General features: G+C 46.9%; 2 protein-coding genes across 2 annotated transcripts; one reads left to right on the top strand and one right to left on the bottom strand.

The window, feature by feature from the left end:
- On the top strand, positions 1–18654 carry LOC149342589 (uncharacterized). Its single transcript, XM_089544949.1, has 5 exons — positions 1–1853; positions 4908–5110; positions 8027–8174; positions 14393–14605; positions 18198–18654. The coding sequence occupies exons 1-5, from the start codon at positions 93–95 to the stop codon at positions 18546–18548; spliced, it is 2676 nt and encodes an 891-aa protein (XP_089401075.1). The 5' UTR covers positions 1–92; the 3' UTR covers positions 18549–18654.
- A 6102-nt stretch (positions 18655–24756) lies between these two features.
- Positions 24757–27003, bottom strand: LOC149342590 (mite group 2 allergen-like Ixo r 2). The gene is made up of 4 exons (XM_089544951.1): positions 26620–27003; positions 26113–26217; positions 25613–25794; positions 24757–24912 (listed from the first exon to the last, which is right to left on the bottom strand). Exons 1-4 carry the CDS (start codon positions 26708–26710, stop codon positions 24826–24828), a joined length of 465 nt encoding a protein of 154 aa, XP_089401077.1. The 5' UTR covers positions 26711–27003; the 3' UTR covers positions 24757–24825.
- Between the last annotated feature and the right edge of the window lie 86 nt (positions 27004–27089).

Here is a 27089-nt window from a genome sequence, read left to right on the forward strand (position 1 = left end):
AAGGTGGTGGAGGAAACGGAGCAACGAGTGTCGGCGCGTGTTCGCGGTGCTGTTGTACCGTGTTGCACACGGACGTAACGAGTGTTCTAAACATGACAATCCAAGTGAACATAAATTTGGATATGCATCCAACATGCGTGGACCTTGTGTTTCCGGATGGCGTTCCTAAAGGGGGAAGCGTGCAGCTTAATTTACTGCGCGCTTCTTCCAGGTTTGCTTTCGTAAACGAACGTGAGTGTGTTCCCGTCGTCAGGCAGAGGGCGAGTGTTCTCGACCAGCGGTACCTCGAAGAAAACATCACGTTGCGTGCGTTTCACGAGGTTGATGGGCATCCGCTGTGTTTTCTGAAAGCAGCGACCCGCGATGCGGGAACTGCGTGTGGGGAGAGCGCTGCCAGTGCTGCTGCGACAGTCGTCGCGCGGGACGGCAAGCCGGCGGTGTCACACCCAACACTACCAGTGATTGTTGAAACGCATCATGTTTCTGACGACGACTCCGCGGACGTCGCTGACGAGGCGGTCCACGCTGATGATGTCGTCCAAGAGGACGTCGTGCTGGAAACTGTTGCGGACACTGAGCCTGAAAAGAGTGAGCCGCGATCTCTGTTACCACCACCGACTACATACGTCTGTGGTGTCTGTACCTTTCAGACAAAAAACGAGGAAGAAGCCCTGCAGCATGTCAGGCGCCACGAAGTCGCTCCCGTCCCTCCCCGTACTCCCGGGAGGGCTCCGCCCGCAAGGAAGAGTGCGGCTACCCGGGACAAAATTGACATACCCAAAGGACCTCGTTCAAAGAAGAAGGCTATGTACAAGTGCACAGAGTGCAGTAAGCAGTTTCCGGCTGACGGTCTTCTTCGGATTCACATACGCATATACCACGGGGGCCCGCTGCAATGCAAGTACTGCTCGTCCAAATTCCGCAGCGAGCAAGATATGGACAAACACATGCAGAGCGACCACCTCGACCGCGCGCCTTACCGGTGCTCGTACTGCGCGAGCGCCTTTTTCAGCGCCGACCTGATGGCAGTGCACGAGATAAAGTGTCCCGTCGCCAGGCAACAGAGGCAGACAGTTGCGTGCCAGCTGTGTGACTTCACCACGTCCGAGGCCAGTAACCTCTGCCAGCACATACAGGAGGCGCACACGGAGAAGGTTATCTACACATGCGAGCCGTGCGGACACCTCTCGCTCGACTTCACTGTGCACCAAGAGCATGTCAAGAGCCATGGACCAGGAGGGAAGGTGGCACCACGAAAACCAGAGCCAGCATCCCGGTCTGGGGAGCCCGTGCAGTGTCCCCTGTGCAAGAAAGACTTCAAGAGCAACCGCACACTCAAGGAGCACATAAAGCGTCACCCAAGGGCTGTGCGGCATGTCTGTGAGCTCTGCGGCGAGGGGATCACTACAAATGTGGCACTTATCAAGCACCTTAACCGGCACAACAGAGAGTCAGCGCGCAAGTATCGCTGCCTGTTTTGCAGCAAGTGCTTCCAAACAACCTTCAGTGTGAGCCGCCACATGAAGAACATTCACTTGTTCGACCATGAGCATGGCTGCGAGCTCTGCCCACACAAATTTGCTACCGTGAAGGAAAAAGCTGACCATATGACCAAGGCTCACGTGGTGACAACACCAAAGGGCAGACGTGTCCACAAGTGCGCGGATTGCAGTTTCGAGACTGAAAGCTTGGGCCGATTTGAGAGGCACCGGGCTTCCCACACGGGTGTTTACCCTTACGAGTGCACAGATTGCCCACGTCGTTTTGCAGCCAAAGAAGAGCTCAGCCGACACATGCACATCATCCACCCTAAGGGCCAGCAGAACTGTCCGCAGTGTCCAAGATTATTCCAGGCAGGGTACCTTTGTGCTTCAGGGTACCTCGGCTTGTTTTGTAGGGCATTTTGGTTTCACATGAGTGGCTTTCTGCTTTGCACCTCTTGTTTGTGTGTAATCGGTGCGGGCCGGGCGCTATTATTTTCCTTTCCTTTTTGACACGCCCACCCTAATTTTTGTTTGTGTGTAATGGGTTATGGAATAGACTATCTTGGCTTAGCACTCACATGTAAAGCATGTTTTGACCGTAAAACCAAATAGCTTGTGAATAGTAGGCCATGTGATATAGCCTAAGTGCATAGATTTATACTATTTTTGCATTTTTTGGGCTTGAACATCCTGCCTATTAAATGTGACATTGTAGGGGCAGTATCAGACTTCATATTTGTATAAAAAGTGCACGTCCATCATGTGCACTTTAGTGAGAAGGTTGTAAAATGGATAGAGAGTAAAGTAGTGAAGGCAAATAGATCGCCTATGACTACAGCGTTACCCGCTTTGCTTCCGGCAATGAAAGAAAAGCCAGTTTTTTCAGTTACATCAAGAGGTAAAACGGCTTGGACACATGGGCTTAACTTTATTGGCTCAGTGATAGAATGATGCCCGACTCTAGTGCCTAAGCTTTTCTTTTTTTTACTTCATATGGAGGGGAAAACATGAGACACTGTGCTCCTTCACTGGTCACAAACAACTGTGGTCTGACACTAACTTGCTCTTTCCTTTCCTCCTTTATCGCATTTCGGACAGCACAATTTCCTCCCGGCATGAATTAGAACCAATATAAATCGAACCAAGGACAGCCATTGTCATCCTGGGGAAATTAAATCTTGTTGAAATATTCACTCCAGATTGAGACCTCAGGGCCACCAGTCTTGTTACCTCTCCTACTTTTTGCAAAGTTTGTGCCTCTTTCATAAAAGACCATGAGGTGAGCTGACAAAAACATGACAGCCTTGACAGCCTATGCTTAATAGTTAATGACGAGCAGACCGGGATATGAAGGATACGTTGCACATTGTCAAGCCATTTGGATGAATGGAGCAGTGCATGGATCCTAAAACGTTTTCTTAATGTGGTAGATATTAAAGCGTGGTGCTGTGTCTGAGAAAACACAGGCATGTTTGGCATTGTTGAATCTCCATTACCTACATGTTCATCATGTGTGAAGACTTCCTGCTATCTGACAGAAAATATAAATCAATGTCTGAGTAATCATTTCCCACACACAAGGCTTTGATTTCTGCTTCCACCAAAACTTTGGGCCACTTACAAGCTTCCATGCAACCCAAACATTTCCTGTCCATAATAGCTGATTTTCCTGCCACTTAATGGAAATAAATTTAGTTTGTGTTAATTTAGATAGGTTACAGAAGTTAGCTGAATTGGTTGCAGGCCTGAAAAATGCAAGAAAACTGTCAGGTGATAATACAGTGTGATGCAACAAATCTGTGTTAGCAGTTTTGAATATACATTTCGCTTTTAGTTTGATCGCTTTCCCATTGCTTCTTTGAATGCCTTCTCCTGGAGAATGGTGGCTAGAGGTATACTATAATGTGTTGAGATGTCTTGGTCGGGGAGGGGGGTGTAGGGCGGGGGAGGCATTGGCGGCAAAACCACAGCTCGTTTCTTTGTTTCCGAAAGGCAGAGTAGTATGTGAAGACAGGACAGGCACGGTAACTCCGCCACACTTAGTAGAAATCTGGGCTGCACCTTGAGGAAAGGGTTGAAAGAGTGGAGAAAAGAGGAAGGTATGTGCTGCCACTTAGTGTAAAGGTGTAGGTGGGTAGATGCTGCTAACTTGTGATCAGAACCATGGTGTCTTAACTCTCCATGCCCTTGCAAGATACAGCAAGTTAGCAGCACTAAGTTTGTGTGTTTTAGGGGCAACTTCAAAACATGCAGTGAGGGGAGAGAATCACTGAAGGATTATTAGAAAGCTTACGAAAGCTTGCGGGCATAAAGCAAGATGTGCATTAGTTCAAGGCATTTGTCACTCTCTTTCAAGGTGCCGTTCTAATCCTGTCACCATAATACATCTCTAGGGTTTCTGGGTACTCGCCAGACGTTCACTGCCCATCTTCAGTTTGTCTCTGCCTGTGTATCATTAGAATGGGTATAACCTACATGGATGTTATAGATATACTTGTTCTCCATTGTTTTGTCCATGTGATGCTGCAGCTTTAGAGGCCTGATGGCACTCAGTGATGCAGAAAGGCATCTGTTGGCTGCAGATGGTGTAGTCTTGCAAAGAATCTGTTCCTTTTGAGAACATTATTTTGTCTGCAGAAAAAGGGTATTTATATCTTGCTAGTTCTGTGGCAGGACTCTTGTCACACACCCATGCTTTCAGTATGCTTGTGAACAAAACAAGTGCTTTCACATCACACTCGACTTATCGTCATCACTACCATCAGCCTGACTATGCCCACTGTAGGACACAGGCCTCACCCATATCTCTCCAGTTAACCCAATCCTGTGCCAGCTGTAGCCACCTCATTCCCGCAGACTTTTTAATCTCATCTGCCCACCTAACTTTCTGCTGCCCCCTGCTATGCTTGCCTTCTCTTGGAATCCAATCTGTTACCCTTAATAACCATTGGTCATCTTGCCTTTGCATTGCATGCTGTGCCCAAACCCATTTCTTCTTGATTTCGTCTAGGATGTCATTAACTGGCATTTGTTCCCCGACGGACTTTCTTTGCCCTTTTCCTGTCTGTTAACATCACTTATAATTTTCCTTTCGTTAGCTATCGGTGTTGTCCTCAATTTAAGTTGAACCTTTTTCATTAGCCCTCCATGTTTCTGCTACACTCCACTGCTCCACACTCGACAATGCGGTTCCAATTCCTTGGATTCCTAGAAGGCCTCTATGAAATGTAAATGTTCTTGATTGGCACTAGCTTCAGATATAATTATATGCTTTTTTTTATTAGAGTACACATTCCACTAATGGGGAATTAGATAAACATGCTTGACGTTGGGCAGTGGATAAGTTTATGCCTACGAATTGCGGATGCAGTTGGCAACAAGTGCACAGAAACATCCGCCCTGTCCCCCTCCTCTCCCACGCAGGACCAGCTGGAGTTTGACACGCATCTGCAGCTGCACCGTACTGGCCAGTCTCATCCGTGCACCGAGTGTGGCCACCACTTTGAGAGTGCCGAGGCCCTGCTCGAGCACAGCAAGAAGAGGCATGCCCCGGAGCTTGCGTACGAGTGCCGCCTCTGCCACCAGCGCTTCTGCAATATTGGCCAGCGGGTGACACATGTTCGCAAGTGAGCACACTGCCACTTCTTGCACCACATCTGTGTTAAGGAAGCGGGATTACGCACCATGGTACAGCCTTTATCAAAGTGGCCAGGCCATATAAGTGGAACTCTTGAGGCATCCTTAAAGGGGCTGTGAAACACTGCTTGGGGGGATACCGGCTATACTTCAGGTGGGTTCTTTATGTCACACAGATGCTGACTTAAAAACAATTATAGGAATCGATGCACAGGAACGGGAGTTATCCAGTGAAGAAATTTTAATATACAAGCAAACAAAACGCTGCCCTCAAATCGATTTTGGCGGGGCTTCCCACTCCTATTTCGCTCTCCCAATGACGGCACCTGGCGCAACCAATCAAAACAGCCAGCCAGAGCACGTCGCGGAAGTTTGTACTCCATGGTTGCCTGCTCTCTGTAACTCGTTCTTGCTGAGACTGGCAGCGTCGTTTCCATGCCAGAGCGCCCCTGGTGGTGTATTTTTATTTCACTTGCTTTGCAGGGCTTTTATCTAAGACAAACAAGTTGTTTTTGTTGATCTAATATAAAACGCAGACAGGTGTCAAAATGTGTCTCTGTTTACTCACACAATTTGCTGTATATTTACTGTTTGTCCGATCATCAAGCTCGCGCCAGGTGATGTCATATCCGCTGCTTAAAACCCGCCACTGTGTGGCGACACCATCAGAGCCATGAAGTTGTTTTTTGGGAGGACATTAAAATATTAAAAAACGGAATATACGCGGTATTACCGACGCTAATAGCACCATTATAACTCACTGTATGCAATCAACAGGCAACACAGTTAACTAAGATTATGTTTCTGGGCCCCTTTAACTTGTGGAACGATGAGGACGAGAGTTCCCCTCACCTTCATGAGATTTGAATCTCTGAGGATGCATAATTAGCCACATAGCTTAAAGCCCAAGCAAACACCTTGGGCTGTCTACTTTTGTCAAAAGCTACACATTCTTCATTTTGAAGGACACTCATTGGGAGAGGGCGACGATCATCGGAGCAGTGTGATGGGACAGGAAGGGAACAGTGTGGGCTAGAGAGCAAGTGCGAATTTATTATATATCCTAGCCAAAGTCAGTGAGGGAAATGGACATGGACACACGTCGCTTAGCCTTTGTAGGACACAGGACGCATATTGTCCCTCTTGCTTCAAGTGCCAGTGAACAGACACCAGTACACCTAGGTACGGTATTTTTATGTGTTGAATACTACTGACCTATCAGACAAACCATTCAGTATGTTTTTATCTTTCTCTAATAGGCCTTCTTGGTGTTCTGCACTTTTACGAGCGCAGGTGTACAGGTATACGCAGCCTATTTTAGCAGAAAAGAAAATCAGTCAACTGTTTCATAATACTTCTTAAAGCATTTTTCAATTCTAATTCAAGTTCTCTTAATACGTCGAATAGACTGTGGTATGGATACGTAACACATTTGACATCTTTTTCAGAGTCATTGTACAAAGTCATTGGTACAAATGTGTATGTCTTTTTTTTGCGAAACGAGGGGTGATATGAAAGTGATGTCATTGAATTCCTAGAGTCATCCTTAGCGTAATTTCACAATTTGTATGCTAGTGAGACATGCATTTACCTTGCACCTTTTAAAGGGTTAAGATGGAGAACAGATTACTAATTGTCTGTCAGAGTAACTTGAGTGGATCTTAAGGGGACATAGCCGAAGGCAGCAGAGACTCAGATGGGGAGCTGATGGGAAATTTGCAATGATGCAGTGGCCACAGCTGGCCCTGTACATGGCTAAGTTGGAGATCAGAGGAGGAGGCCTTTGCATATCATATGAACACAACTGGGCTGGCGATGGTGTCAGGAAAGGTGCATGTCATTCTGCCAGTGTGCTGACACTCCTCCAATTGGGCACTGTTCGCACAGGGCTCCATATCATTCCTCGCCCATTTCTTGCCCTTCCTGGATGGGTGTTGAGACATTTTCTCCGCACATTGAACGAGAACAATTGAAGACATGATCATCTTGACCTCCTCAACTTGTTAGCGAGCGCATCCTGTTATATATCTCTCTGTTTCTGTCAGTATCGACATTAGTTAGCAAGTGCTCTTTTTATTCCTGTATGCTTATTTGCATGATGCCTCCCCACCGTTTTACAACTAGAGAGGCGGGAGTCCTTTTTATTTGAAACGCATGGCGAAGCGCGGACCCGGAAACTGTTCGGTATTTCTTGGAAAGCAAGCCTGTGCACATGTGTACGTCTCTGTGTGTGTTTGTGCATTTCTTCTGTGCAGTTGTCTTTGCTCTCTTTCTATGTTCGGGCTTTCAACAGAGCTGAGAAAAACCAGGACAGTGTAGACCAGATGGAAGAGCTAGAAGCAGCGTGTGTGTGGAGTGGGAAGGCTGTACAATGCGGCACAGCCCACAGAACACGCTGAAGCTTACATGGGACAAGCATGGGGAGCATGAAACGAACTTAAAATTCTTGTGTTTTTTTTTGGGGGGGGGGCTTGTATGTTTGTGTGAAAACGAAAGGCATGGTGGAAAAGTGCACGCACAGTGAGCAGATGACATGACGTATCGGCTGCACCCGCCCTTCATTCGTCAGAACAGCGGACCAGTGCAATGCCTTTCACGAAGATAACATCATCTTCAAGGCTCGAACAATAGCTCAGATGCCAGATGCTTTTCACGCTCCCTGGATGGGAGCAGAGGTTATCTTCAGTGCCTCATGTAAGCACTGAGCTTGTGTGTTTAAAATGTCCAGACCTGATCTGTGGCCCTTAATGGTGTGCTAGTTTTAGCACTGCTGCACACTTTGCTTCTTCCCAGGCATGGTCATCTATGTGTAATTGCGGAAGTCTCAAGAAGCACAGGGTTTTGGCTGGCCAGTATGAAATCTAACCACATGCAGTTTACTAACTGGACTTTCATCCTGTGTACAGGTACCACCCACGAGTGCTGCTCAAGTCTCACGTGTGTGACATATGTGGCTCCGCATTCCGTTACCAAAGCGGCCTGTCAGTGCACAAGCTGGAGAAGCACACTGGACGCACTGAAGGACGCCTTTTTGAGTGTGACTACTGTGGGAAGGTGAGAAGCCGTGGCATGCAGCATTCATTCTCTTCACCAGTCATCATCATCAGCCTGACTAGGTACGCCCACTGCAGGGCAAAGGCCTCTCCCATGTCTCTTCAATTAACCCTGTCCTTCACCAGCCGCGGCCACCGTATTCCCTCAAATTTCTTAATCTCATCCGCCCACCTAATCTTCTGCCACCCCCTGCTACGTTTGCCTTCTCTTGGAATCCACTCCGTTACCCTTAAGGACCAGCGGTTATCTTGCTTCGCATTACATGCCTTGATTTCAACTAGGATATCATTAACCCGCGTTTGTTCTCTCATCCACTCCGCCCGCTTCCGATCTCTTAACGTTACACCTATCATTTTACTTTCCATAGCTAGCTGCGTTGTCCTTAACTTAAGCTGAACCCTCTTTGTTAGCCTCCACATTTCTGCCCCATAGGTGAGTACCGGTAAGATACACCTGTTGTATACTTTTCTCTTCAGGGATATTGGTAAGCTACCATTCGTGATCTGAGAGAACCTGCCATATGTGCTCCACCCCATTCTTATTCTTCTAGTTATTTCCCTCTCATGATCCGGATCTGCGGTCACTACCTGCCCTAAGTAGACATATTCTCTTACTACTTCCAGCACGTCGCTACCAATTGCGAACTGCTGTTCCCTTGCTAGGCTGTTGAACATTACTTTGGTTTTCTGCATGTTAATTCTTAGCCCCACCGTTCTGCTCTGCCTGTCTAACTGATTGATCATGCTTTGCAGTTCTTGTCCTGAGTGGCTTAGCAAAGCAATGTCATCAGCGAATCGCAAATTACTCAGGTATTCTTCATTAACTCTTATCCCCAACTGTTCCCAATCCAGTCCCCAGAATACCTCCTGTAAGCAGGCAGTGAAGAGCTTTGGCGAGATCGTGTCTCCCTGCCTTGCACCCTTCCGTATTGGAATTTTATTGCTGAATTTATGGAGAACTATAGTAGCTGTGCAATCGTTATAAATATCTTCCAATATTTTCACATAACACTCTTCCACACCCTGATTCCGCAATGCCTGCATGACAGCTGAGGTTTCCACCGAGTCAAATGCTTTCTCGTAATCAATGAAGGCAATATATAGGGGTTGGTTATATTCTGCGCATTTCTCTATCACCAGTACCTTGGGAGAACGGCTCTGGCTTAGTGCATTGCATGGAGAATGAGACAGTCAGTGCACAAGCCGGAAATTGTTGCAGTCATTGGGGACACAACAGGTTGCTTAATTTTACAGCTCACTTTTCAGCCATCAGCTGTGATGACCACTCTGCTACTATTGCCTAAATGTGCTGGCACATTTAGGCAGTAGTAGACGAGGGCAAGTGACTGCTGGGCTGACTGGTGATCAATAACAGAACTGAGAACGAAAGAAACGATGGCGGCATTTAGCAGCATTTACCATCCAATTAGGAACATGTTCCTTTAAAAGTACCGTATTTTCCGGTGTATAAGACGCACCTGCCATATATGCAGGCTGTTTTTGAAAAAGTTGGCATATAAGACGCATCCGTGTATAAGACGCACCCCAATTTACCCAGTTAGGCTAGTGAGGCTTAATTAAACATGCTTGTGTGACCATCGTGAAATGCACCGTACCTGTGAGTTCTTAAAGGCCTACTTGACCGAAATTTTTCAAACCGTAAAAAGGTTGTTTTTTCATAGTACACCCCCGTATTATGCTACCCACAAAACATTACGCTCCAGTTTCAAGCAGTTACGGTGAAAAAGGCACGCAAAAATCGGAGTTTTTAATACCGAAACTGGAAAAACGGGCGCCATTGCCGCCCGCCGGAAGTGACGCATGTTTGAGACAGGAGTCCGGACAGGTTCGGAGCGTCTGCTCGTTACGGCCCAAGCAAAGCGCTGGTACCGGTAGCGCGTGCAGCACTTTGTGCGATAAATACTGGTTATATGTGAAAACACACATCTTAAAACGTATGAAAGACCCTAGAAAAAGTTTTAAACGTGTTTTATTTGCTGTAGTATACTTGAAAACTCCTCGCTCAACCTCAGTGAAGATGATCGCGCCGCAATGCTTGTGAGCGCTGTTTGCCTGGCAGTATTCGATTACAGCTTGCGCAAAGTTCGGACATAGCGGAGGAAGGAAGCGTATTCAAATGGAGGCCAAGTAGAAGTGCTTGTATTATAAAGTCGGCTTTTTTGAGCGGGCACGCGCGTGCCAACAGCACATGTGCGCTCTGCTGTGCGTGCAATACGGTTGTTGTCTTGATAAAAAAAAATGACCTGCCTTCTCCTTTTCCTTCTCATTTTTCTCCCCTGTCGAAAGGTATTCCTGCCTGTGCACAAAAATTTGAAACAGGTGCTGTGAACGCCAGTTAAATCAATAAAAACAGATGGATGTGTAAAAAGAGAGCTGAAGAGAATTAAGTGCTGCGTTAAGCGAAAGAATATGCCAGAAGCAAAATTTGTATTGCAAAATAAATATATATTTTTCTCTTCGAGGACCGTGGCATCAGTGCGGTGCCGATGGTGGGCTGGTTCATCTTTGCGCGCCTCGGTCGGGCAAGCCACTGCGCGTTGCGAAATACATGTCGATTCAAATGAACAAAAACTTATGCGTTGCGTTCATTACAGTATTTACCTAGAACCACTTAAAGCCCGTGTACTGCAGGGACGGAAAGGTTTTTCTAATCTTTTCAAACCACACAGCTGGGCAGAACGACGTGGTTGCCGAACCCGAGTCGACCGTATACGCCCACCGCGCAAATTACCGTAGGTGTCTCTAACCACGTATAAATTTGATATTTATATGTTATGGTATTTATATGTTATGGATCACCAACTAGCCTGCACCCTTACCCTACTGAATAAAATCAAAATTCTTTGAAAAGATTATCATTCAACATGCGTGCAGTTCTCTGGGGTCTTGGAGACTCGTCTCGAATGGTAACGCTGAAGCTTCCTGTAATCGACCTCAAGTGTGAATGGCGTGAGGCAGTAAGAAAGTCGACGTTTTCAGTAACGCTTGTGTGGCGTTCCAGGATTCTCAGCCCGGCCTGCTAATCTTCGAGGCAGCAGATACACTCGGCTCACGACGGCATTATTGCGCATTGGCCAGAGCTGTACCTGCAATAAACGGGTGTGCTTATATTGATTCCTTTTCGGACGAAGCAGACCTCTCCTAGACTTCTGCCTGGTGTAAATAACCTGCCGTCAAAAGGCCGTTGCTCGATGAGCAAAGCCGTCCACTTTAACTTTTGGACCGGCTTAGCTAGCTTGTGACAAGCGGTTCCCCCTTCCTCTTTATTCTCCCGATTAGAGACGCCTCGAAGCCTTCGGTTCGTGGCATGCTTTGCCGATCGGGCCAGAAAGACGTAGGTGCTCTGATGCATGATGTAGAACGGGACAGGTCTATTGACAAAGCCCAACCCACAAAAGGGGTTAGCGCGAGGCAGAAGCGTCAGTCACCCACCATTATCTTTTTTGTAGACGAGAGGGGAATTCACGTTAAAACCTGAGCTCCAGACAGCTGACACCAGCTTTCGAGATCGGGGGTGAAGGGCAGTGGCCGAGAGGTATACATGGTGCTTTCCGCATTCCTCGTATTCCCTTCCGCGGCCACGCACTTCGTCTACATGATGCCAGCAGTTTATTTTTCTCGGATACCATCGAGCTTTGCGGTAAAAACAGCCAGAAACGCGCCAGAAGAAGAGCTTAAAGGGGCGCGCACTCACTTCAGAACGCCTGAAACTGGCGAGCAGGCGATGCCGGTGTCTCAAATGTGCGTCATTTCCGGTCAGGTTTGTTAGTTGTTCAGCACACCGCTAGGGGCCTACGTCGTCTGCTACAGAGGTTTTTGAACGCTTCTAACTAAAATTCTAGACGCTTCACAGCCCTAATATTAAATATAAATATTGTTAATAACATGCACACTATATCGAGCGCAAAATTAGCCGAAGTAAAGTTTCGGTCAAGTAGGCCTTTAAGCAACGCTAAGTGATCGATATGGCAACACTCATGCCATACCCGCCCACGTTTTAGCAAAAAAAACGTGAAAGAACTCTCCTTATGTCCATAACATTTTATTTTCACTTAAAACCTTTGAAGTCTTCATCTTCGGATGCGCTATCAAAAAGTTTGCCCCCTTTCTGGAGGCAATGCAGCTGAAACATTCTCTTCGCACAATGCACGTACTACTTACACAGAGCAAACAAAGTTGCAAAGGGAGACTAAAAAAAAATGCCGGCTTGTCTTGACAATGGCGAAAAGCGCGATTGTCGCCATCTTTTTGGCATTTCATATTACTTTTGCTTGGGACCTCCGAAACGGCCGTGTGTTTATGATCCCGGAAGTCATCATCCCCGCCGTTTCATGATAAAGTTCACCTAAAAAAGTTGCGCATGGCGGTCCCCGTATTATAGTCGTGTTACAACCGCGTTATTGGTAGCGATATTTTTCCAGTGAAAAAGGCTTCAACGTGAACCAGAGTAATTTCTGAACTCACAAAAAAAAGCCGAAAAATTCGCATATAAGACGCACCCTTGTAGAGGACGCACCAGCAAGATTTTTGAAAAAAAGCCGCGTCTTATACACCAGAAAATACGGTAGGCATAAATGAAGAAAAATGGAAGAGTGAGCTTGTATGGGCTGCTTGCCTGCTGTGAAATTAAGGGAATACTCTCACGCAGTTAATGTTAGGCACTGTGCTCATCCTCGTCCTCCTTCTCATCATCAGCGTTCAAATTATGTCTGCAGTAAGACAGAGGGCACTGTACTCATGCCTGTCAAATAATTATACACATTGCCAGCCATTATGGCCAGAAGCAATGTTGGCGGATTTGTTGGTTGGTTTATTGGTTTATTTGGGTTTAACGTCCCAAAGCGACTGAGGCTATGAGGGACGCCGTAGTGAAGGGCTCCGGAAATTTCGACCACTTGGGGTTCTTTAAGGGGGGACACTGGTCTTGAAAAGAAAATTTTATTAATTTAGTCATAGTTATTAAATTTTCAGGGCACATGTATTTTTCTTTGCTGATTCTAGATATGGCATTTAATTTCATGTAAAACAATTCCTTGAGCACTTGTGCACTTTTTATGCAAGTATTTTGCGGAGAGTTTTGAGGAAAATTTGCTGCGGGAAACTCTCTGAAATGTATGCCATTGGTTTCTCTTGACACCAAGGAATGCAATAAGGGTAAAATTATCATCCTGGCTCTCATAGAACTTGAGTAATAGGGTACCGAAGCTGCCACTTCAGAAGCAGGAATACACACCTTCCTTCTCATTTCTGAAGTGACAACTTCAAAACTCTATAACTTAAGTTTTATGATAGGCAGGAAGACAATTTCACCCTTATTGTATTCCTTGGTGTCAAGAGAACCCAATGGCATACATTTCAGCGAGTTTCCTACAGCAAATTTTCTTCAAAACTCTCTGCAATATACTAGCATAAAAATTGCATAAGTGCTCAAGGAATTGTTTTACATGAAATTAAATGACATATTTAGAATCAGCACACAAAAATACATATTCCCTGAAGATTTCGTAACTGTGACTTCATTAATAAAAATTTTTTTTTCAAGACCAGTGTCCCCCCTTAACGTGCACTGACATCGCACAGTACACGGATTTGTGTTCAACTAGCAAACGGCACAGCTGAAACAGTTTTGTGTAAGCTCTGTGACCAGCAGAATTAAATGAATAAATTTATTAGGTCCGGACTCATGTGGACAGAATTTTCACACCTGGCACCTCAGGTACCTTACATTACAGGCATTACGATAAATGATACATTCCCGGTTCGTACGGTTAAAATCGCGGACATTGAAATGGGAACCAGATTTTGCACAAGATGCTGCGATTCAAGCAAGCACATTTCAACAGAGACAAAATACGAAACTGCCCATTCACTGAAATTTCAGTGCTTAATAAAGAATGCAGGTAATTGTATTCAATGCAGACTTCTTCATTACAGTATCAATTAAAGTTGCAGTGTAGCTGCTAGATGTACAGATAGGAAACACACTATGTGTTCTTGTTACTTTATGGATGTCTAAATTCATTTTTTAATGAATTGGCAACTTTTCAGTTTCCCTGACGTCCTCTCTTGCCAGTCTGTTTCTTTCATTCTGTTTCTTATTGTCCAAACAATACAAGGAACTCTTTCGATGTCTGTTTTTTATTCCATGAGCTCCAGACCCATCCCGATTTTTCAACACTGCGGCGCACACGTTTGCAGGTGTTCGGGCGGAGCAATGTGCTGGCCATGCATCTGCGCCTGCACACAAATGAGCGCCCTTACCTGTGCCAGCACTGCGGCCTGACCTTCCGCAATCCTACCAACCTCAAGTACCACACCGTCAACATGCACACCAAGAACTATGCCGTCTCCTGTCCCATCTGTTCTCGGGGCTTCGTCGTGCGGAGAAAGCTTGCCAAGCATCTCATGCAGGTTGGTCATGACCTCAGAGTATACCTTTTGTTCTCGTTGCCCTGCATTGTAAGCATTTTATGGTTGCTGGTTGTGAAACAAAATTGATCAAAACTGATGTTAGTGCAGCAAGAGAATTCAAAATCTGTGTCACTAAGGCTGGCAGTGTTGTGCTATAAAGGTGTTCTGAATGGCATTTTGTCTGCCTGCGAACTGTAAACTTACTGTGCATAGTACTAGATGGTCGAGGTATGAACAAAATCAGCCACGGTTGTTCCTAAACAAATATAGAAATTATATTTTTTGCAAAACATTAGGTGGCTCTGAGGTAGCCTTTGAGATCATTTCAAATGCTTTCATTTAGTTCTGTGATAATGGGCTGACAGTTGTTTTTCTGCTCATCGCAGAATTTTCATTTATTGGATTTAAAGTGGTCTCTGAAATGAAATTTTGCTCAACAACAGTCGAATAACGTAAGTCTCAAAAATTAAATTTTGTTAAACAACAGTCAAATAACATTAGCCGGTTACAGTGATGGGGATAAGGCGGCTGCAGCTGGCAGAGAGCAGGGCAAATGAGAGAGATATTGGAGAGGTTTTGTCCTGCAGTGGGCATAGTCAGGCGGATGATGACGACGATGAATTACAGTGATGAAAAGACACCTGGCAGTTGTATGCACTGAATCAGTTAGCAGTACCAATTCCAAACCTTGGTTGGAGCATGTTAAAAAAAGTTACGTTAGCTTTGCTGTCTGTGCATAGTCTCATTTCTGTTCAAGCCACAGTTGAACCCAACCACTGCAGCAAGTTTGTGGAAGTCAAGCTGATTGCTAGTGCTTGTGCTTGCATCTTCTGCAGAAAGTTTTATATCATGGAAGGGCTGCTTTACTGCTCATTTAAAACCTGCTTGCCCAAATTTGCAGCCTGTGCACTGGTGCATAACACAGCTGTCCAGTTGTTCGTGTCGCATGCCCACTGATTTGGCCTAGTACTTGTATGTTTGCACAAGTGCAGTTGTTTGCTAAATAAATTATACGACCAGAATTTGTCAAAATTTTGAATGTAGTAGCCAGGAAATTGTGTTGTTCGGAAATGTATTAACCGGATGAAAAAATGGTGCAATTTTTTGGGATGTTTTACAGTGCTAGCCATTAAAGCAAAGATTCCCGGCAAACGCGATCTACTGTTCATTGCCAAAAAGCGTCTGTGATCAGGTGACCACCATGTGCACATAGCTGGCGTCGTGCGCCTTGCGCTAACTTTTTCGTTGTCAGGTAGCATGCCTGGTTGCCAAAAGACAGTGCTAAACGTCTTGATATGCCACTCAAAGTGACATTCCGCAATCACTACTTGGCATGGCATTCTGCACGCCTGAACTTTAGCAGCCACAGCTGTTATAAAGCCGCCAGTGGTGATGTGGCATATCAGTTGTGTTACGGGAGGGTCGTGGATGAAGCCGAACTAGAGCATCGTGCTCTGAACACCGCATGTATGCGGGAGGCAAGAGCCAGAGACATGCAGTGGATCTAACCATGGACGAATCACGATGCTCAAGTCTGTGCAAACACATTTCTCTCAACATAAGGCACTGGTTGTAACCCTGCCAAAACAAAGACACAGACTTCACCCATTCAAGCATGGCAGCATAATTCAAAGCAAATACAACAATCACAAAAGCACATGGTGGACTAAGAAGGAATGCTACTCCTCATTACCACAGGCATAGACACTATTTAGCCTTTTATTGCCTGTAATTTTGAACATATGAACCAGGAACCTATCAACGATGTTCTTCTGTAGTCATTGATGAGACAGGCTGACAGCTTTACTGACCTTAGCCAGTTGCTGCAGTATGCAGCGAAGTTGCAACTGCTTGTTCTGGTGGTTTGTCAACATTTTTATGTGATAAATACGTGTGTTCAAGCTCTACCTGTTGTTGCATCTCAGTTCAGTGTTTTTATCATATACAGTAGAACCCCGTTCATACGTTTTTCACCGGACCGGGAAAAAAAAACGTAACAGCCGGGAAAACGCAACAGTGAGGAAAGCACCGAAAATTAATGAAAACAGTGTAGCTTTGACTTGAAACAATTTATTTCTGCAAATTGGACTTTAAAATATCGAGAACAGTGGATTGCAGTTTCTTTCGCTCGCTGGAAAGAACAACGCGTTTCTCAATAGCAAAGGCCACATTGCTGTCAGCGTCGCTTTGCGGTGCGGCCACACCGCACGCAGAAGTGCTGTGCAGTTCACGCGCTCACTGCAGTCCACGCTGATGCGTCGTTGTGCACAGCGTCAAGCACTAAAATGTTCGTAGGCTGCTCGCCGCGCTGCTCCGCGTAGGCCGCCCTGACTGCCTGTCAACTGCGTTTAGTACGTCCAGCTTTTCCTCAAGGGGAAGCGCCTTCCGCTTACTCAACGCTATCACGCCATCAAAGCACGATAAAGATGTTGTTGCGACTGAGAGAAGGATGAAAAGGAAATTGCACGGGCCTGCCTACTGGCTCCAGCCGAGCCACCACCGCTGTCACTTGCAGATAGAGGAGAGGTGAAAGATGAGGAAAAGAAAAGAAAAGACGCGCGTCGCAACAACTGCGCCGAAGCGGACGCTGGCTGAGAAAAACAGATAAGCGACCGCAGCCGCGCGCCTCCTCGTCACCACCTCCCACGATAAAGATCGCGGCATTCGGTGTTCGCGAGGCAGATAGCCATCTAGTGGCGGCCTCTCCAACTCGCGTGCGGCTTCCTGCAGCCAGTTCCGTAGCCAAGCCTGGCCAAGACTCGTCAAAAATCAAAATGCCGGTTGGCGCGCATTGCCCCGGCGGGTTCGGGGAGCCCGGTTGCGACGTATCATGCGGGATCGTTTCCTCGGCTACCACGTAACAGCGGGGTTCCCAATACATTGGATCCTATGGAAGCTATGCCGGGACCCGAAGAAAACGACGTAACAGCCGGGAAAACGCAGCAGTGAGGAACGTAACAGCGGGGTTCTACTTAGTTGTCGACAACATTACCTTGAATATATATGTCAGCTTAAGGATCATAAAAGGTTTTGGATTTGTTTGTGTTGCTAAAGTTTACTTTGCTACGACTACTTGCCTCCAGGAATCCCTGTCAGCTGACACCTACACGATGGGATCAGCTGCAGCTCTTTATCTCATTGAAATCCAAACTAGTTTCACTTACCCTGCATCACAGGTTCACTGTTCTGCATGTCTGAAATTGTGCAGGTATACAAAATGGGGCTTGACTTTTGCATTTGTTGCATGAAACTGAATTCTTGTGAACTGAAAATCATTTTCAGGATGTCGGAATTCTCTTTCGCATTTCATATGCTTCACTCCTTGTGAATGACAGCTTTGCAAATAAGATGTGTTTACCGTGCCTTGTACACCTTGTTTAAAGGATTGCCACATCGCTGCAAGTGGGTCTACTTAGCTCACAAGCTGCAGTGGGGTCATTAATAGCAGAGATATGGAATAAGGGGTAATGCAAAGATCTTATTCCGGATTTCCTTTTATTTCATTCCTTTACTGAAAAATAGTTACCTCTAAGCCGTGTTATATAAACTTTCACATTGTGTAACAAGCTATGTTTACTACATTGTCTTGCAGGTGCACAAAGTGGTTGGCATGGTGAATACATCATCACGCAAGGGACGTGCCAAGCCAGTCTACATTGAAAACACCACTGTGCCTGTGGTTTCGGCAGAGACTGGTGATGACATGGTGCTGAATGTGATGCAGATTGTGGACACTGCCGTTCAGGAAATGCCTGCCAGCGAACAAAACCAAGCAGTCGCGAGTCTTGACAGTGCCACCGTGATGACCGATGACGATGCGCATGCCACAATTATGGAAGATTCGTTAGTGGGGAACATTGTGGAGGAGACTGTAGAAATGGTGGACATATCGAATGTTGAGTTTGTTAGCGGGGCAACAGTTGAATGTTATACCATCAGTTGACCTGCCTCAAGACATCCCTCAGCTTGACCTTTGTCCAGAAGGCTCTTGGACAAATGCTTACGGACTCATGTACTTGTTCTCGGTATATGTCTTTTGTTTGAAGCTTACTATTTTCACTTTTTTTTTTTTGCTTGTCCCTAGAAAATGGCATCTCCTTAAAATCGCATAATGGAATAAGCGGCAAACATGCCCTTAGCAAGGGACAATCTTGCACACGCTGTTTAACAGTCTCGTAATGTATATGCTGATATGCAGTAAAAGACACTGCAGTATGCGTAGTTTTTACACTCTTACCTGAACTTTGCGTCATGCCAAAGGTTATTTACACATGCAGTGAACCGCAGCTTCTTGTCTTGCGATGCATATTCGTGACTATCGTTGTCATCATCTGTTGGTTTAAGTTCAGTGTGGGATAAAGGTCTGTTCCAATGATTTTTAATTGCCGCTTGCTTGCAACAAATGCAGCCACCCAATCTCAACATCCTTCAGACCTTATCACTCCACATAAGCCTCTGCCACTCTAAAGAGACCACCATTTATTTGTTGTGTGCACATCACACCTTTCTCAATTCTATTCCCTCTTCCCATTTCCGTGATAATATCATAAACTCACATTTATTCTCTAATCCCTGCTTCTCTGTAGAGCTGCTAACATTGTACCTGTCCTTCTTTCCATTAGCTTCTGCATTGTCCTTAGTCTTATTCTAAGTATCTTCGTTGGCCTCCAAGTTTCAGCTACATAGGTGGATAATGGAGTAGTATATCAGTTACTTCCCTTCTGAGATAATTCCCATTCTTATCCATTAAATCCTTTCTCATGGTAAGGGGCTGCTGTACTTACTCATTATTTGTAGTACATCACTACTTAGGCACTATAAAACTTGTTCCTTTGTCATGTTCTTGAACAATACTTTTTAACCATTTTTCTTTGCCTTTTGAGGCCTGCAATCATGCCGTAATTCATCCCTCGAGTTGCTTAGTTGGAAAACATTATGAGCGAACCAAAGGTAACTGAGGGTTTCCATGTAACTGTTGTTCCTATTTCTTCCAAATGCAATGCCCTAAACAGTTGCCAGCATTATTGTCTCCTTACCTTGCACATCTTGTGATTGGTAGTATGATTGTTTCCTTACCGGGCACTTCTTGTGATTGGTATTTTGGCACTTCTCCTTTTAATGGCTACACTTGCTATTATTTCGTGCTCCCTCAGTACCCTATTTATGTAAGGTCTACAGGACTGCTGGAGTCGCCGTCGAAGCACTTGTTGACACTGGCGCAGCCGTTTCTGTTCTCAGTCACACCCTCTGTCGCAGACTCAAAAAAGTGACGATGCCTCTTCCTGTCGTTTCTCTCCGCACCGCCAGCGCTCAGGACATTTGACCATTAGCCGCCTGCACCGCCCGCCTGCTTATCGAGAACGTCCCCTACACAATAGAGTTCATCGTCCTCGCCAGCTCATCTCACGACGTCATCCTTGGTTGGCACTTCCTTTCCACACATCACGCTGTTATTGACTGCGCCCGTGCTCAGCTTGAGCTATCGCCCTTCAGTGACGCTCCCTTGGACGTACCCGACGCTGCTGCCGCTAGTGTGATCGTCTCAGAGGACACCGACGTTCCGCCTTTTTCTTCAGTGCTGGCGCCTCTTTCTTGTGCTGCTCTCTCCGACGCAACTGTCACATATACGCCCTCTTTACGATACGCTGACCAGAAATCTGTTTTGCTGCCTCATGCCGTGCTGACAATTATTCGTGGCTCCAGCGCTATTTATGTGTCCAGCCCGTTCTCCTGCCTTACCACATTGCTCCGTGGCCAATCGCTTGGTAGTGTTGCCGTGCTCTATCACCCCCTCGCCGATAGCTCGGCCGACCTTCACGTCAGCGCCATTACACCTGTTCCCATCGCCAATCCGTCTCCCATCGATGTTTTTCACCAATCTGTCGACGCCGCCCTGACGCCTACCCAACGGGCCCAACTAGTCGCCGTCCTGCACCGTTTTGAAGCTTCGTTTGACTACCAGCAAACTTCACTGGGCCGCGCAACCACCGTTACCCACTGTATTGATACTGGAACACATGCCCCTTTGCGCCAACGTCCGTACCGCGTGTCAGTCGCTGAGTGCCGCATTATTGACGAACAGGTGACCGACATGCTCAAGCGCCACATGATACAGTCGTCGCAGAGCCCCTGGGCATCGCCGGTGGTTCTTGTTAAGAAAAAAGACTGTTCCATCCGGTTCTGCGTTGACTACCGTCGTCTGAAGATTACACGCAAGGACGTTTACCCTCTCCCTCGTATCGACGACGCTGTCGACTGCCTGCAGGGCGCTGAGTACTTCTCTTCCTTGGACTTGCGCTCTGGTTACTGGCAGGTGCCGATGGCAGAGGCCGATCGCCCAAAAACTGCATTCGTCACACCCGACGGGCTCTATGAATTTAATGTCATGCCCTTCGGCCTCTGCAATGCCCCCGCCACATTCGAGCGCATGATGGACAACCTACTTCGCGGACTTAAATGGCACATATGCCTTTGTTACCTAGATGACGTTATGTTTTCACTGGATTTTTCGTCTCACCTCCAGCACCTTGAGACTGTTCTTCGCTGCCTGGCCGACGCTGGCCTCCAACTCAATTTAAAAAAGTGCCGCTTCGGAGCTCGGCAGCTCACCATTCTCGGACATGTCGTGTCTAAGGATGGCGTTCTCCCGGACCCGGCAAAGTTGCGAGCTGTAGCAGAATTCCCGAAACCCACTTCTGTAAAAGACCTCCGCAGCTTCGTCGGTCTCTGCTTCCACTTCCGCCGCTTTGTCCGCAACTTCGCCACTATCATCGACCGTCTGACCAAGCTCCTTCCCGGCCACGACCTTTCAGCCTGGTCGCCAGCCTGTGATGAAGCCTTTACGACACTCCGTCGCCTCCTGACCACTCCACCAATTCTGCATCATTTCGACCCTTATTCTCTGACGGAACCCCACACCGATGCCAGCGGCGTTGGCCTCGGCGCAGTCCTCGCGCAGCGCAAGCCTGGCTTTAACGAATACGTAGTCGCTTACGCCAGCCGGACATTCACAAAAGTTGAAGCCAACTATTCGGTCACCGAGAAGGAGTGTTTAGCCATACTGTGGCCGATCGCCAAATTCCGCCCTTACTTGTACGGGCGCCCTTTTGACGTTGTCACCAATCACCATGCCCTCTGCTGGTTGTCGTCTTTGAAAGATCCCTCTGGTCGACTGGTGCGCTGGGCTCTGCGGCTTCAAGAGTACGACATCCGTGTGGTCTATCATTCCGACCCTAAACATGCCAATGCTGATGCCCTCTCATGTTCCCCTCTGCCATCTAGGGCAGCGCCTTCTATATCCTCCCTGCATTTTTTGACTCTTGATTCCGCTGATATGGCTTCCGAGCAATGCAGAGACCCATGGATCGCTTGCCTCTTGGATTTCTTATCTGGCCAATTGCCTCGACCTCCTTCCCGTGCTCTGCGTCGTAAGTCCGACCATTTCGCCATCAAAGACGAGCTCCTTTACCGCCGAAACTACCTTCCGGATGGTCGCAAGTGGCTGCTTGTCATTCTGACTCATCTGCGCTCCTTCATTTGCTCTTCCTACCACGATGATCCCCAGTGTGCCCATGCCGGCTTGTTGAAGATCTTCACCCGCCTACGACATCGGTACTACTGGCGTGGCGTGGGATGTACCGTTATGTGCGCAAGTTCATTCAGTCGTGCCCCGCATGCCAGCGCCGAAAAAACCCACCTCACCGACCCGCCGCTCCTTTGCAACCGCTGCCTTGCCTAGCGTAGCCCTTCGAGCGTGTTGGCATCGACCTCTACGGCCCTTTTCCCGGCAGCGTGTTCGCCAAATGCAGCCGGTACAGCCAGCGATGACAGCGCCGCCCACCGGCAGGTAGCAGCCACATTAAGGCTGGTTATAAATATTCATTCAGAACGACGGCTTGACATCGCCGCTATGGCGCAATGGATTAGAGGCACGTGTTGCGTATGGAAGGTCGGCCGTTCGACTCCGCTCTCTGTACTGTAATTTTATTGTTTTTTTTAATTTCATTTTTTTCAATTTTTTCCCTTTTAGGTCGCAAATCGTGATGCTTAGTGGCATATAACGCCGTTTAAGAGGATTTATTATCCCTTTTAGGTAAGCCGTTGTGACAATCTTCAGTCACCGTGATCAATTCACCGTGGTTTCAAGCCTTGTGGCTGTACAGGCTGCAGTTGGCGAATACGCTTCCCGGCACATCAGCCGGCAACCACTGGATCATCGTCGCCATCGATCATCTTACCCGCTACGCCGAAACGTCGCCTTTACTATCTGGTACAGCCCACGACATTGCATCCTTCATCCTCCATTGCATCATTCTTCGCCGTGGTGCTCCCAAAGAGTTGCTCAGTGATAGAGATCCGGCCTTTCTATCTGAAGTTGTAGAAGCTCTCCTTCAGGAATGCAACATCGTCCACCGCACCACCTCCGCCTACCATCCGCAGACAAATGGCCTGGTTGAGCATTTTAACCGCACTCTTGGTGACATGCTGGCCATGTATGTAGCTTCCGATCACTGCAACTGGGACCGCGTTCTACCTTTCGTCACCTATGCTTATAACTCCGCTGCTCAAGCCACCACCGGATTCTCTCCATACTTTCCCGTCTACGGCCATGAGCCTTCTTGCACAATGGACACCATTCTCCCATACCGCCCTGACGCTTCTGAATTTACTACTCTTTCTCAAGCCGCCACTTATGCCAAAGAATGCCGCCAGCTTGCCCGCTCTTTCGCTTCACACGCCCAGCAGCGGCAGAAAAGCACCCGTAATCCCTCTGCACTTCTTCCCACTTATCTTCCTGACTCTTTGGTCTGGCTCTGGGTTCCTTCCTCCAGTCCCGGCCTTTCCTCCAAACTTCTCAGCAAGTACCAGGGCCCCTACCACATTCTTAAGCAGACATCCCCCGTCAACTACCTCATCGAACCCCTTACACCGTCTACTGATCATCGTCCCCAAGGCCGTGAAATTGTCCACATCAACCGCCTCAAACCCTACTATGACCCCGCCGTCGTCACATCACCCTAGGCCGCCAGGATGGCGCCTTTTCGCCTGGGGGGCAGTTGTAAGACAGGCCTTTGGCTCCCAAACTCTCGGCAGCTGGCTTAAGGAAGAAGATGATGAAGACAACGGTGCCGATGCTCGTGCGTGTGCGCTGATCGCTGCCTCTGGACTGAACTGAGCCGGTACAGCTAGCCGTTCGCGACACAGCGCCTTCGAAGACGTCCTACACTACAGTTTGTTTTCTAGCACTTCATGTGCAGCAGTTTTCATGCTTTGATTCACATGCGGCTTTTTCACCATTTGTCACTATTTGGTTTGTATTCAGTCCAAACTGAAGTTCCACATTCTCATATTCATGGTAATAAGTATGGAGCTTATTTTCCTGTTTTGCTGCTGCCAAGCCGTGAAAGTCAAGTGTTGACATACATTTCACATTATTTTTCATTACGCTGCAACGTGCATCACAGTATGAGTGCAAAAATATTGTGTGTGGTTCTTCATTAATGTTCTAAGGCATTTGATAGTTCTCTTTTTGTGTGTGTCTGCGTTTTTTTTTTCATCTTTGTGAATGATGGGCACGGCTAATAAAAAGGGCGAATTTACTCATGAATCATCCTTTCCTAGCACTGCTTCTATGTGCGATTTTGCCTCTGAAATGCTTTAGCCTAAAGATTTACTCCTGTTAAATTTTAACTGTCCACAGCATTAAGAACTTGGCTCGTCCTATGGGACTGCACACAATGGCATGCATTCACTTTGAATACGCTTGTTCCTATGTAATCCTTTGTATGTATCATATCGTAAAAAAAAGGCAATGCGTGTTCATTCTTTAAAAGAGGAATTTGAGCATCAAATTGTACTTTTCATCTACACAAGCAGGTGTGATGCATCCTCCCGTTGTATCATTTAAAGCTGTTTTGCTGTCTCACTGACTTGTGTACATTAGTGCACGACTGCTTCAGAAAGGCTACACGCTCAACTTCCAACACTGTTAGTAGGTGATCTCACAGTGGTTCTGTAGTTTTCTGCCATTGCTTGTGCTGTGCTTGTATTATAATTGCATGGTTCACTTGGCTCGTCTGCGGCCTCACCTTTGTGGACCGTCTGGTATACAGATGAGTAAAAAGTGTTTATTCTGCAATAAAATACACCTTGCTAGGCAAAGAATCGTCCTTCCGATGCAATCGCTGCCCATAGGCAATCTGATGTGGGCTGTCGGATACTCATGGTCTGGTTACAGCCACAGTAGTGGTTCCACAAGCCATGAGTCCGTTGTTGCCGTATACCCGCCAAATTGTCACAGCCGTGACCTGCAGATGACGACAGTGGAGATGTTAATTCTGCTTGCAATGCTCACAACCTGGTGCTTTTTCCTAAGCTGTAGCTGCTACTGCTAGGGCAGCTTGGCCATAACCTATCTGCCTATGTCAGACTGCAGTTGTACGCATCTATTTATTTTATTGCTTAATCATCATTCCAATGAGGCAGCTAAGAATTGCATTGTCATCAGAAGATTTGTTTGCTGCAAGTGCATGCATATAGTACAACAAACACAGGCTTCACAGTTCTTGCGTAACTTTGGCAGCAGCCAGCCTTTAGAGAGGCTGCTAAAATTATATTTGTGCAACCTAAACATAGGCACTCGTTTCAATTTGCAAGTGTGGCTGTAAAGTCACTCAAAAGGAGTAACTGTTTTTTTGCTTTAAGAACGAGCTGACACCATGCGTGTCACCATACAAGCTGTCACCGTATAGACATGCAAGTGAGTCCTGCTTCTATCGTGTTAGCTGCTTTGTTTCTAAGTAAGCTACACCACCTGACCTAATTTAGTGCGCTTGTGCCTGCTAGGAGCCTTGTCATCCCTAACAAGATTTAGTGGGAAAAGGAGAGCGCCCAGGCATTGAGTCTGGCCCGTTCATTCAGTGCGCCTGCGGTTCATTGTGCCGGGGTGTCTGATTAGCTAGTGGTAACATGGTTCACTCTGTCTGTGTGGCACGGTCGTGGTCGTACCGGTGGCACGAAGTTGTACACGTGCACAGGCACGGTGCCGCGAACAAGCTGTTTCTCGGAAATCGGGCAGGTGATGTTGGTGGCCATGAGCTTGCAGGCGTCCCTCTCGACACCTGGGATTGGCAACTCAAGGCCAAGCAGACGCACACGGGGGTCCAGGCGCACGAAAGAGCTGTTCTGGTCTGAAATATATGTGAAACATACAAACGTTTGTTACGTAGCAGCTGATTTTATAATATTAACTGGTGGTTATCTTTAAGAGCAGCAATGACTTTTCATGTTCTTCAGGTTCCACCAATAAAAACCTGATGAAATTTCATCATAACTAGTTTACAATTGATTAATCTCACAGTTAACTCGACGTTAATGTAACTAATCCAGTGACTAGGAATGTTGTTCGATCAGCCGGCGCTCGGCAGACGTGTACGTGTAAGAATTGTCAACGAGCAATAGTGCAGCTGGGTGTATGCTGAGGAACTCAAAGTGGCCAACCAACTCACTGGAGAGTAGCTCAAAGGAAATGTTGATGCTGGAACCGGCCGGCACGACGCACGGGTTGCTGTTGCACGGGCTCACCACAAGGGACCGGATGGCTTCGCCGCCCTCTTTCGATCCGTGGTTGCCCGCCATGCATAGGCGCATGCCAGATTCAGTATCCACGCACTGTGTATCCACGCTCTGCTAAAACTACGCGTGTATATTTCTTCACGTGAGAACCTCCCTCTATTGCATACATGCGTATAAGTCTTAGGACAACACCTTTCTGTGTCCGTTCCTCCCAGTATCGCACGATTTGTCGCGCACACATCATAAACTTGTAAAATTAATATATGCATGTAGCCAGCCCCGCAGTTCGCGCTGATATAAACGATGCAGCGGCAATAATGAGTTTGCGCACATTTCACGAACCTGCGTGGAAAATGTTCCATGCCGATATAGCTATCTTTAGGAAAGATTGATACAAAAGCACTCTTCTGAACGCATACTATTTGTATACGCAGCCGCACCTGTACAGTTGCTGAAGCGGATGTGTTGCTGGGCCACGGTCGGCATGATGCAGATACTCGTGAACAAGAATAAAGCCACTACGCGGCACATTCTGGAACATAAACGCGGACATATAAGCGAACCGATTAAAGCGAAATTAGGTTAAAGCGACCGATACTGTGCGTCTGGCGTAACTAGCAAAACTTCGAACTGTTCCATGCACAGCGCGTGCTTGTGAACGCGCTCGGGTAGGCTGACGATGCGCTCGCGTGTCGCCGAATGTCGAATCGACAGCAGGAAGCGTTCTTAGAAATATTGTGTGGATCACCGGTGAGGCGAATGTGATTTTACTGCCAACTGAGCATTTTCATGTAGTTTGAAGCTGTCCGTTGCCAAATAGTTACCCAAACACACAATGCGCGGTTTTGCACATTCAAATATTCCGGTTTTAAATGTTGACATCGATAGGCTCATGTTCTTATGTCAGCGG

The sequence above is a fragment of the Amblyomma mixtum genome, chromosome 5 (assembly GCF_055824585.1).
Source record: "Amblyomma mixtum isolate Tamu chromosome 5, ASM5582458v1, whole genome shotgun sequence".
Taxonomy (NCBI): domain Eukaryota; kingdom Metazoa; phylum Arthropoda; class Arachnida; order Ixodida; family Ixodidae; genus Amblyomma; species Amblyomma mixtum.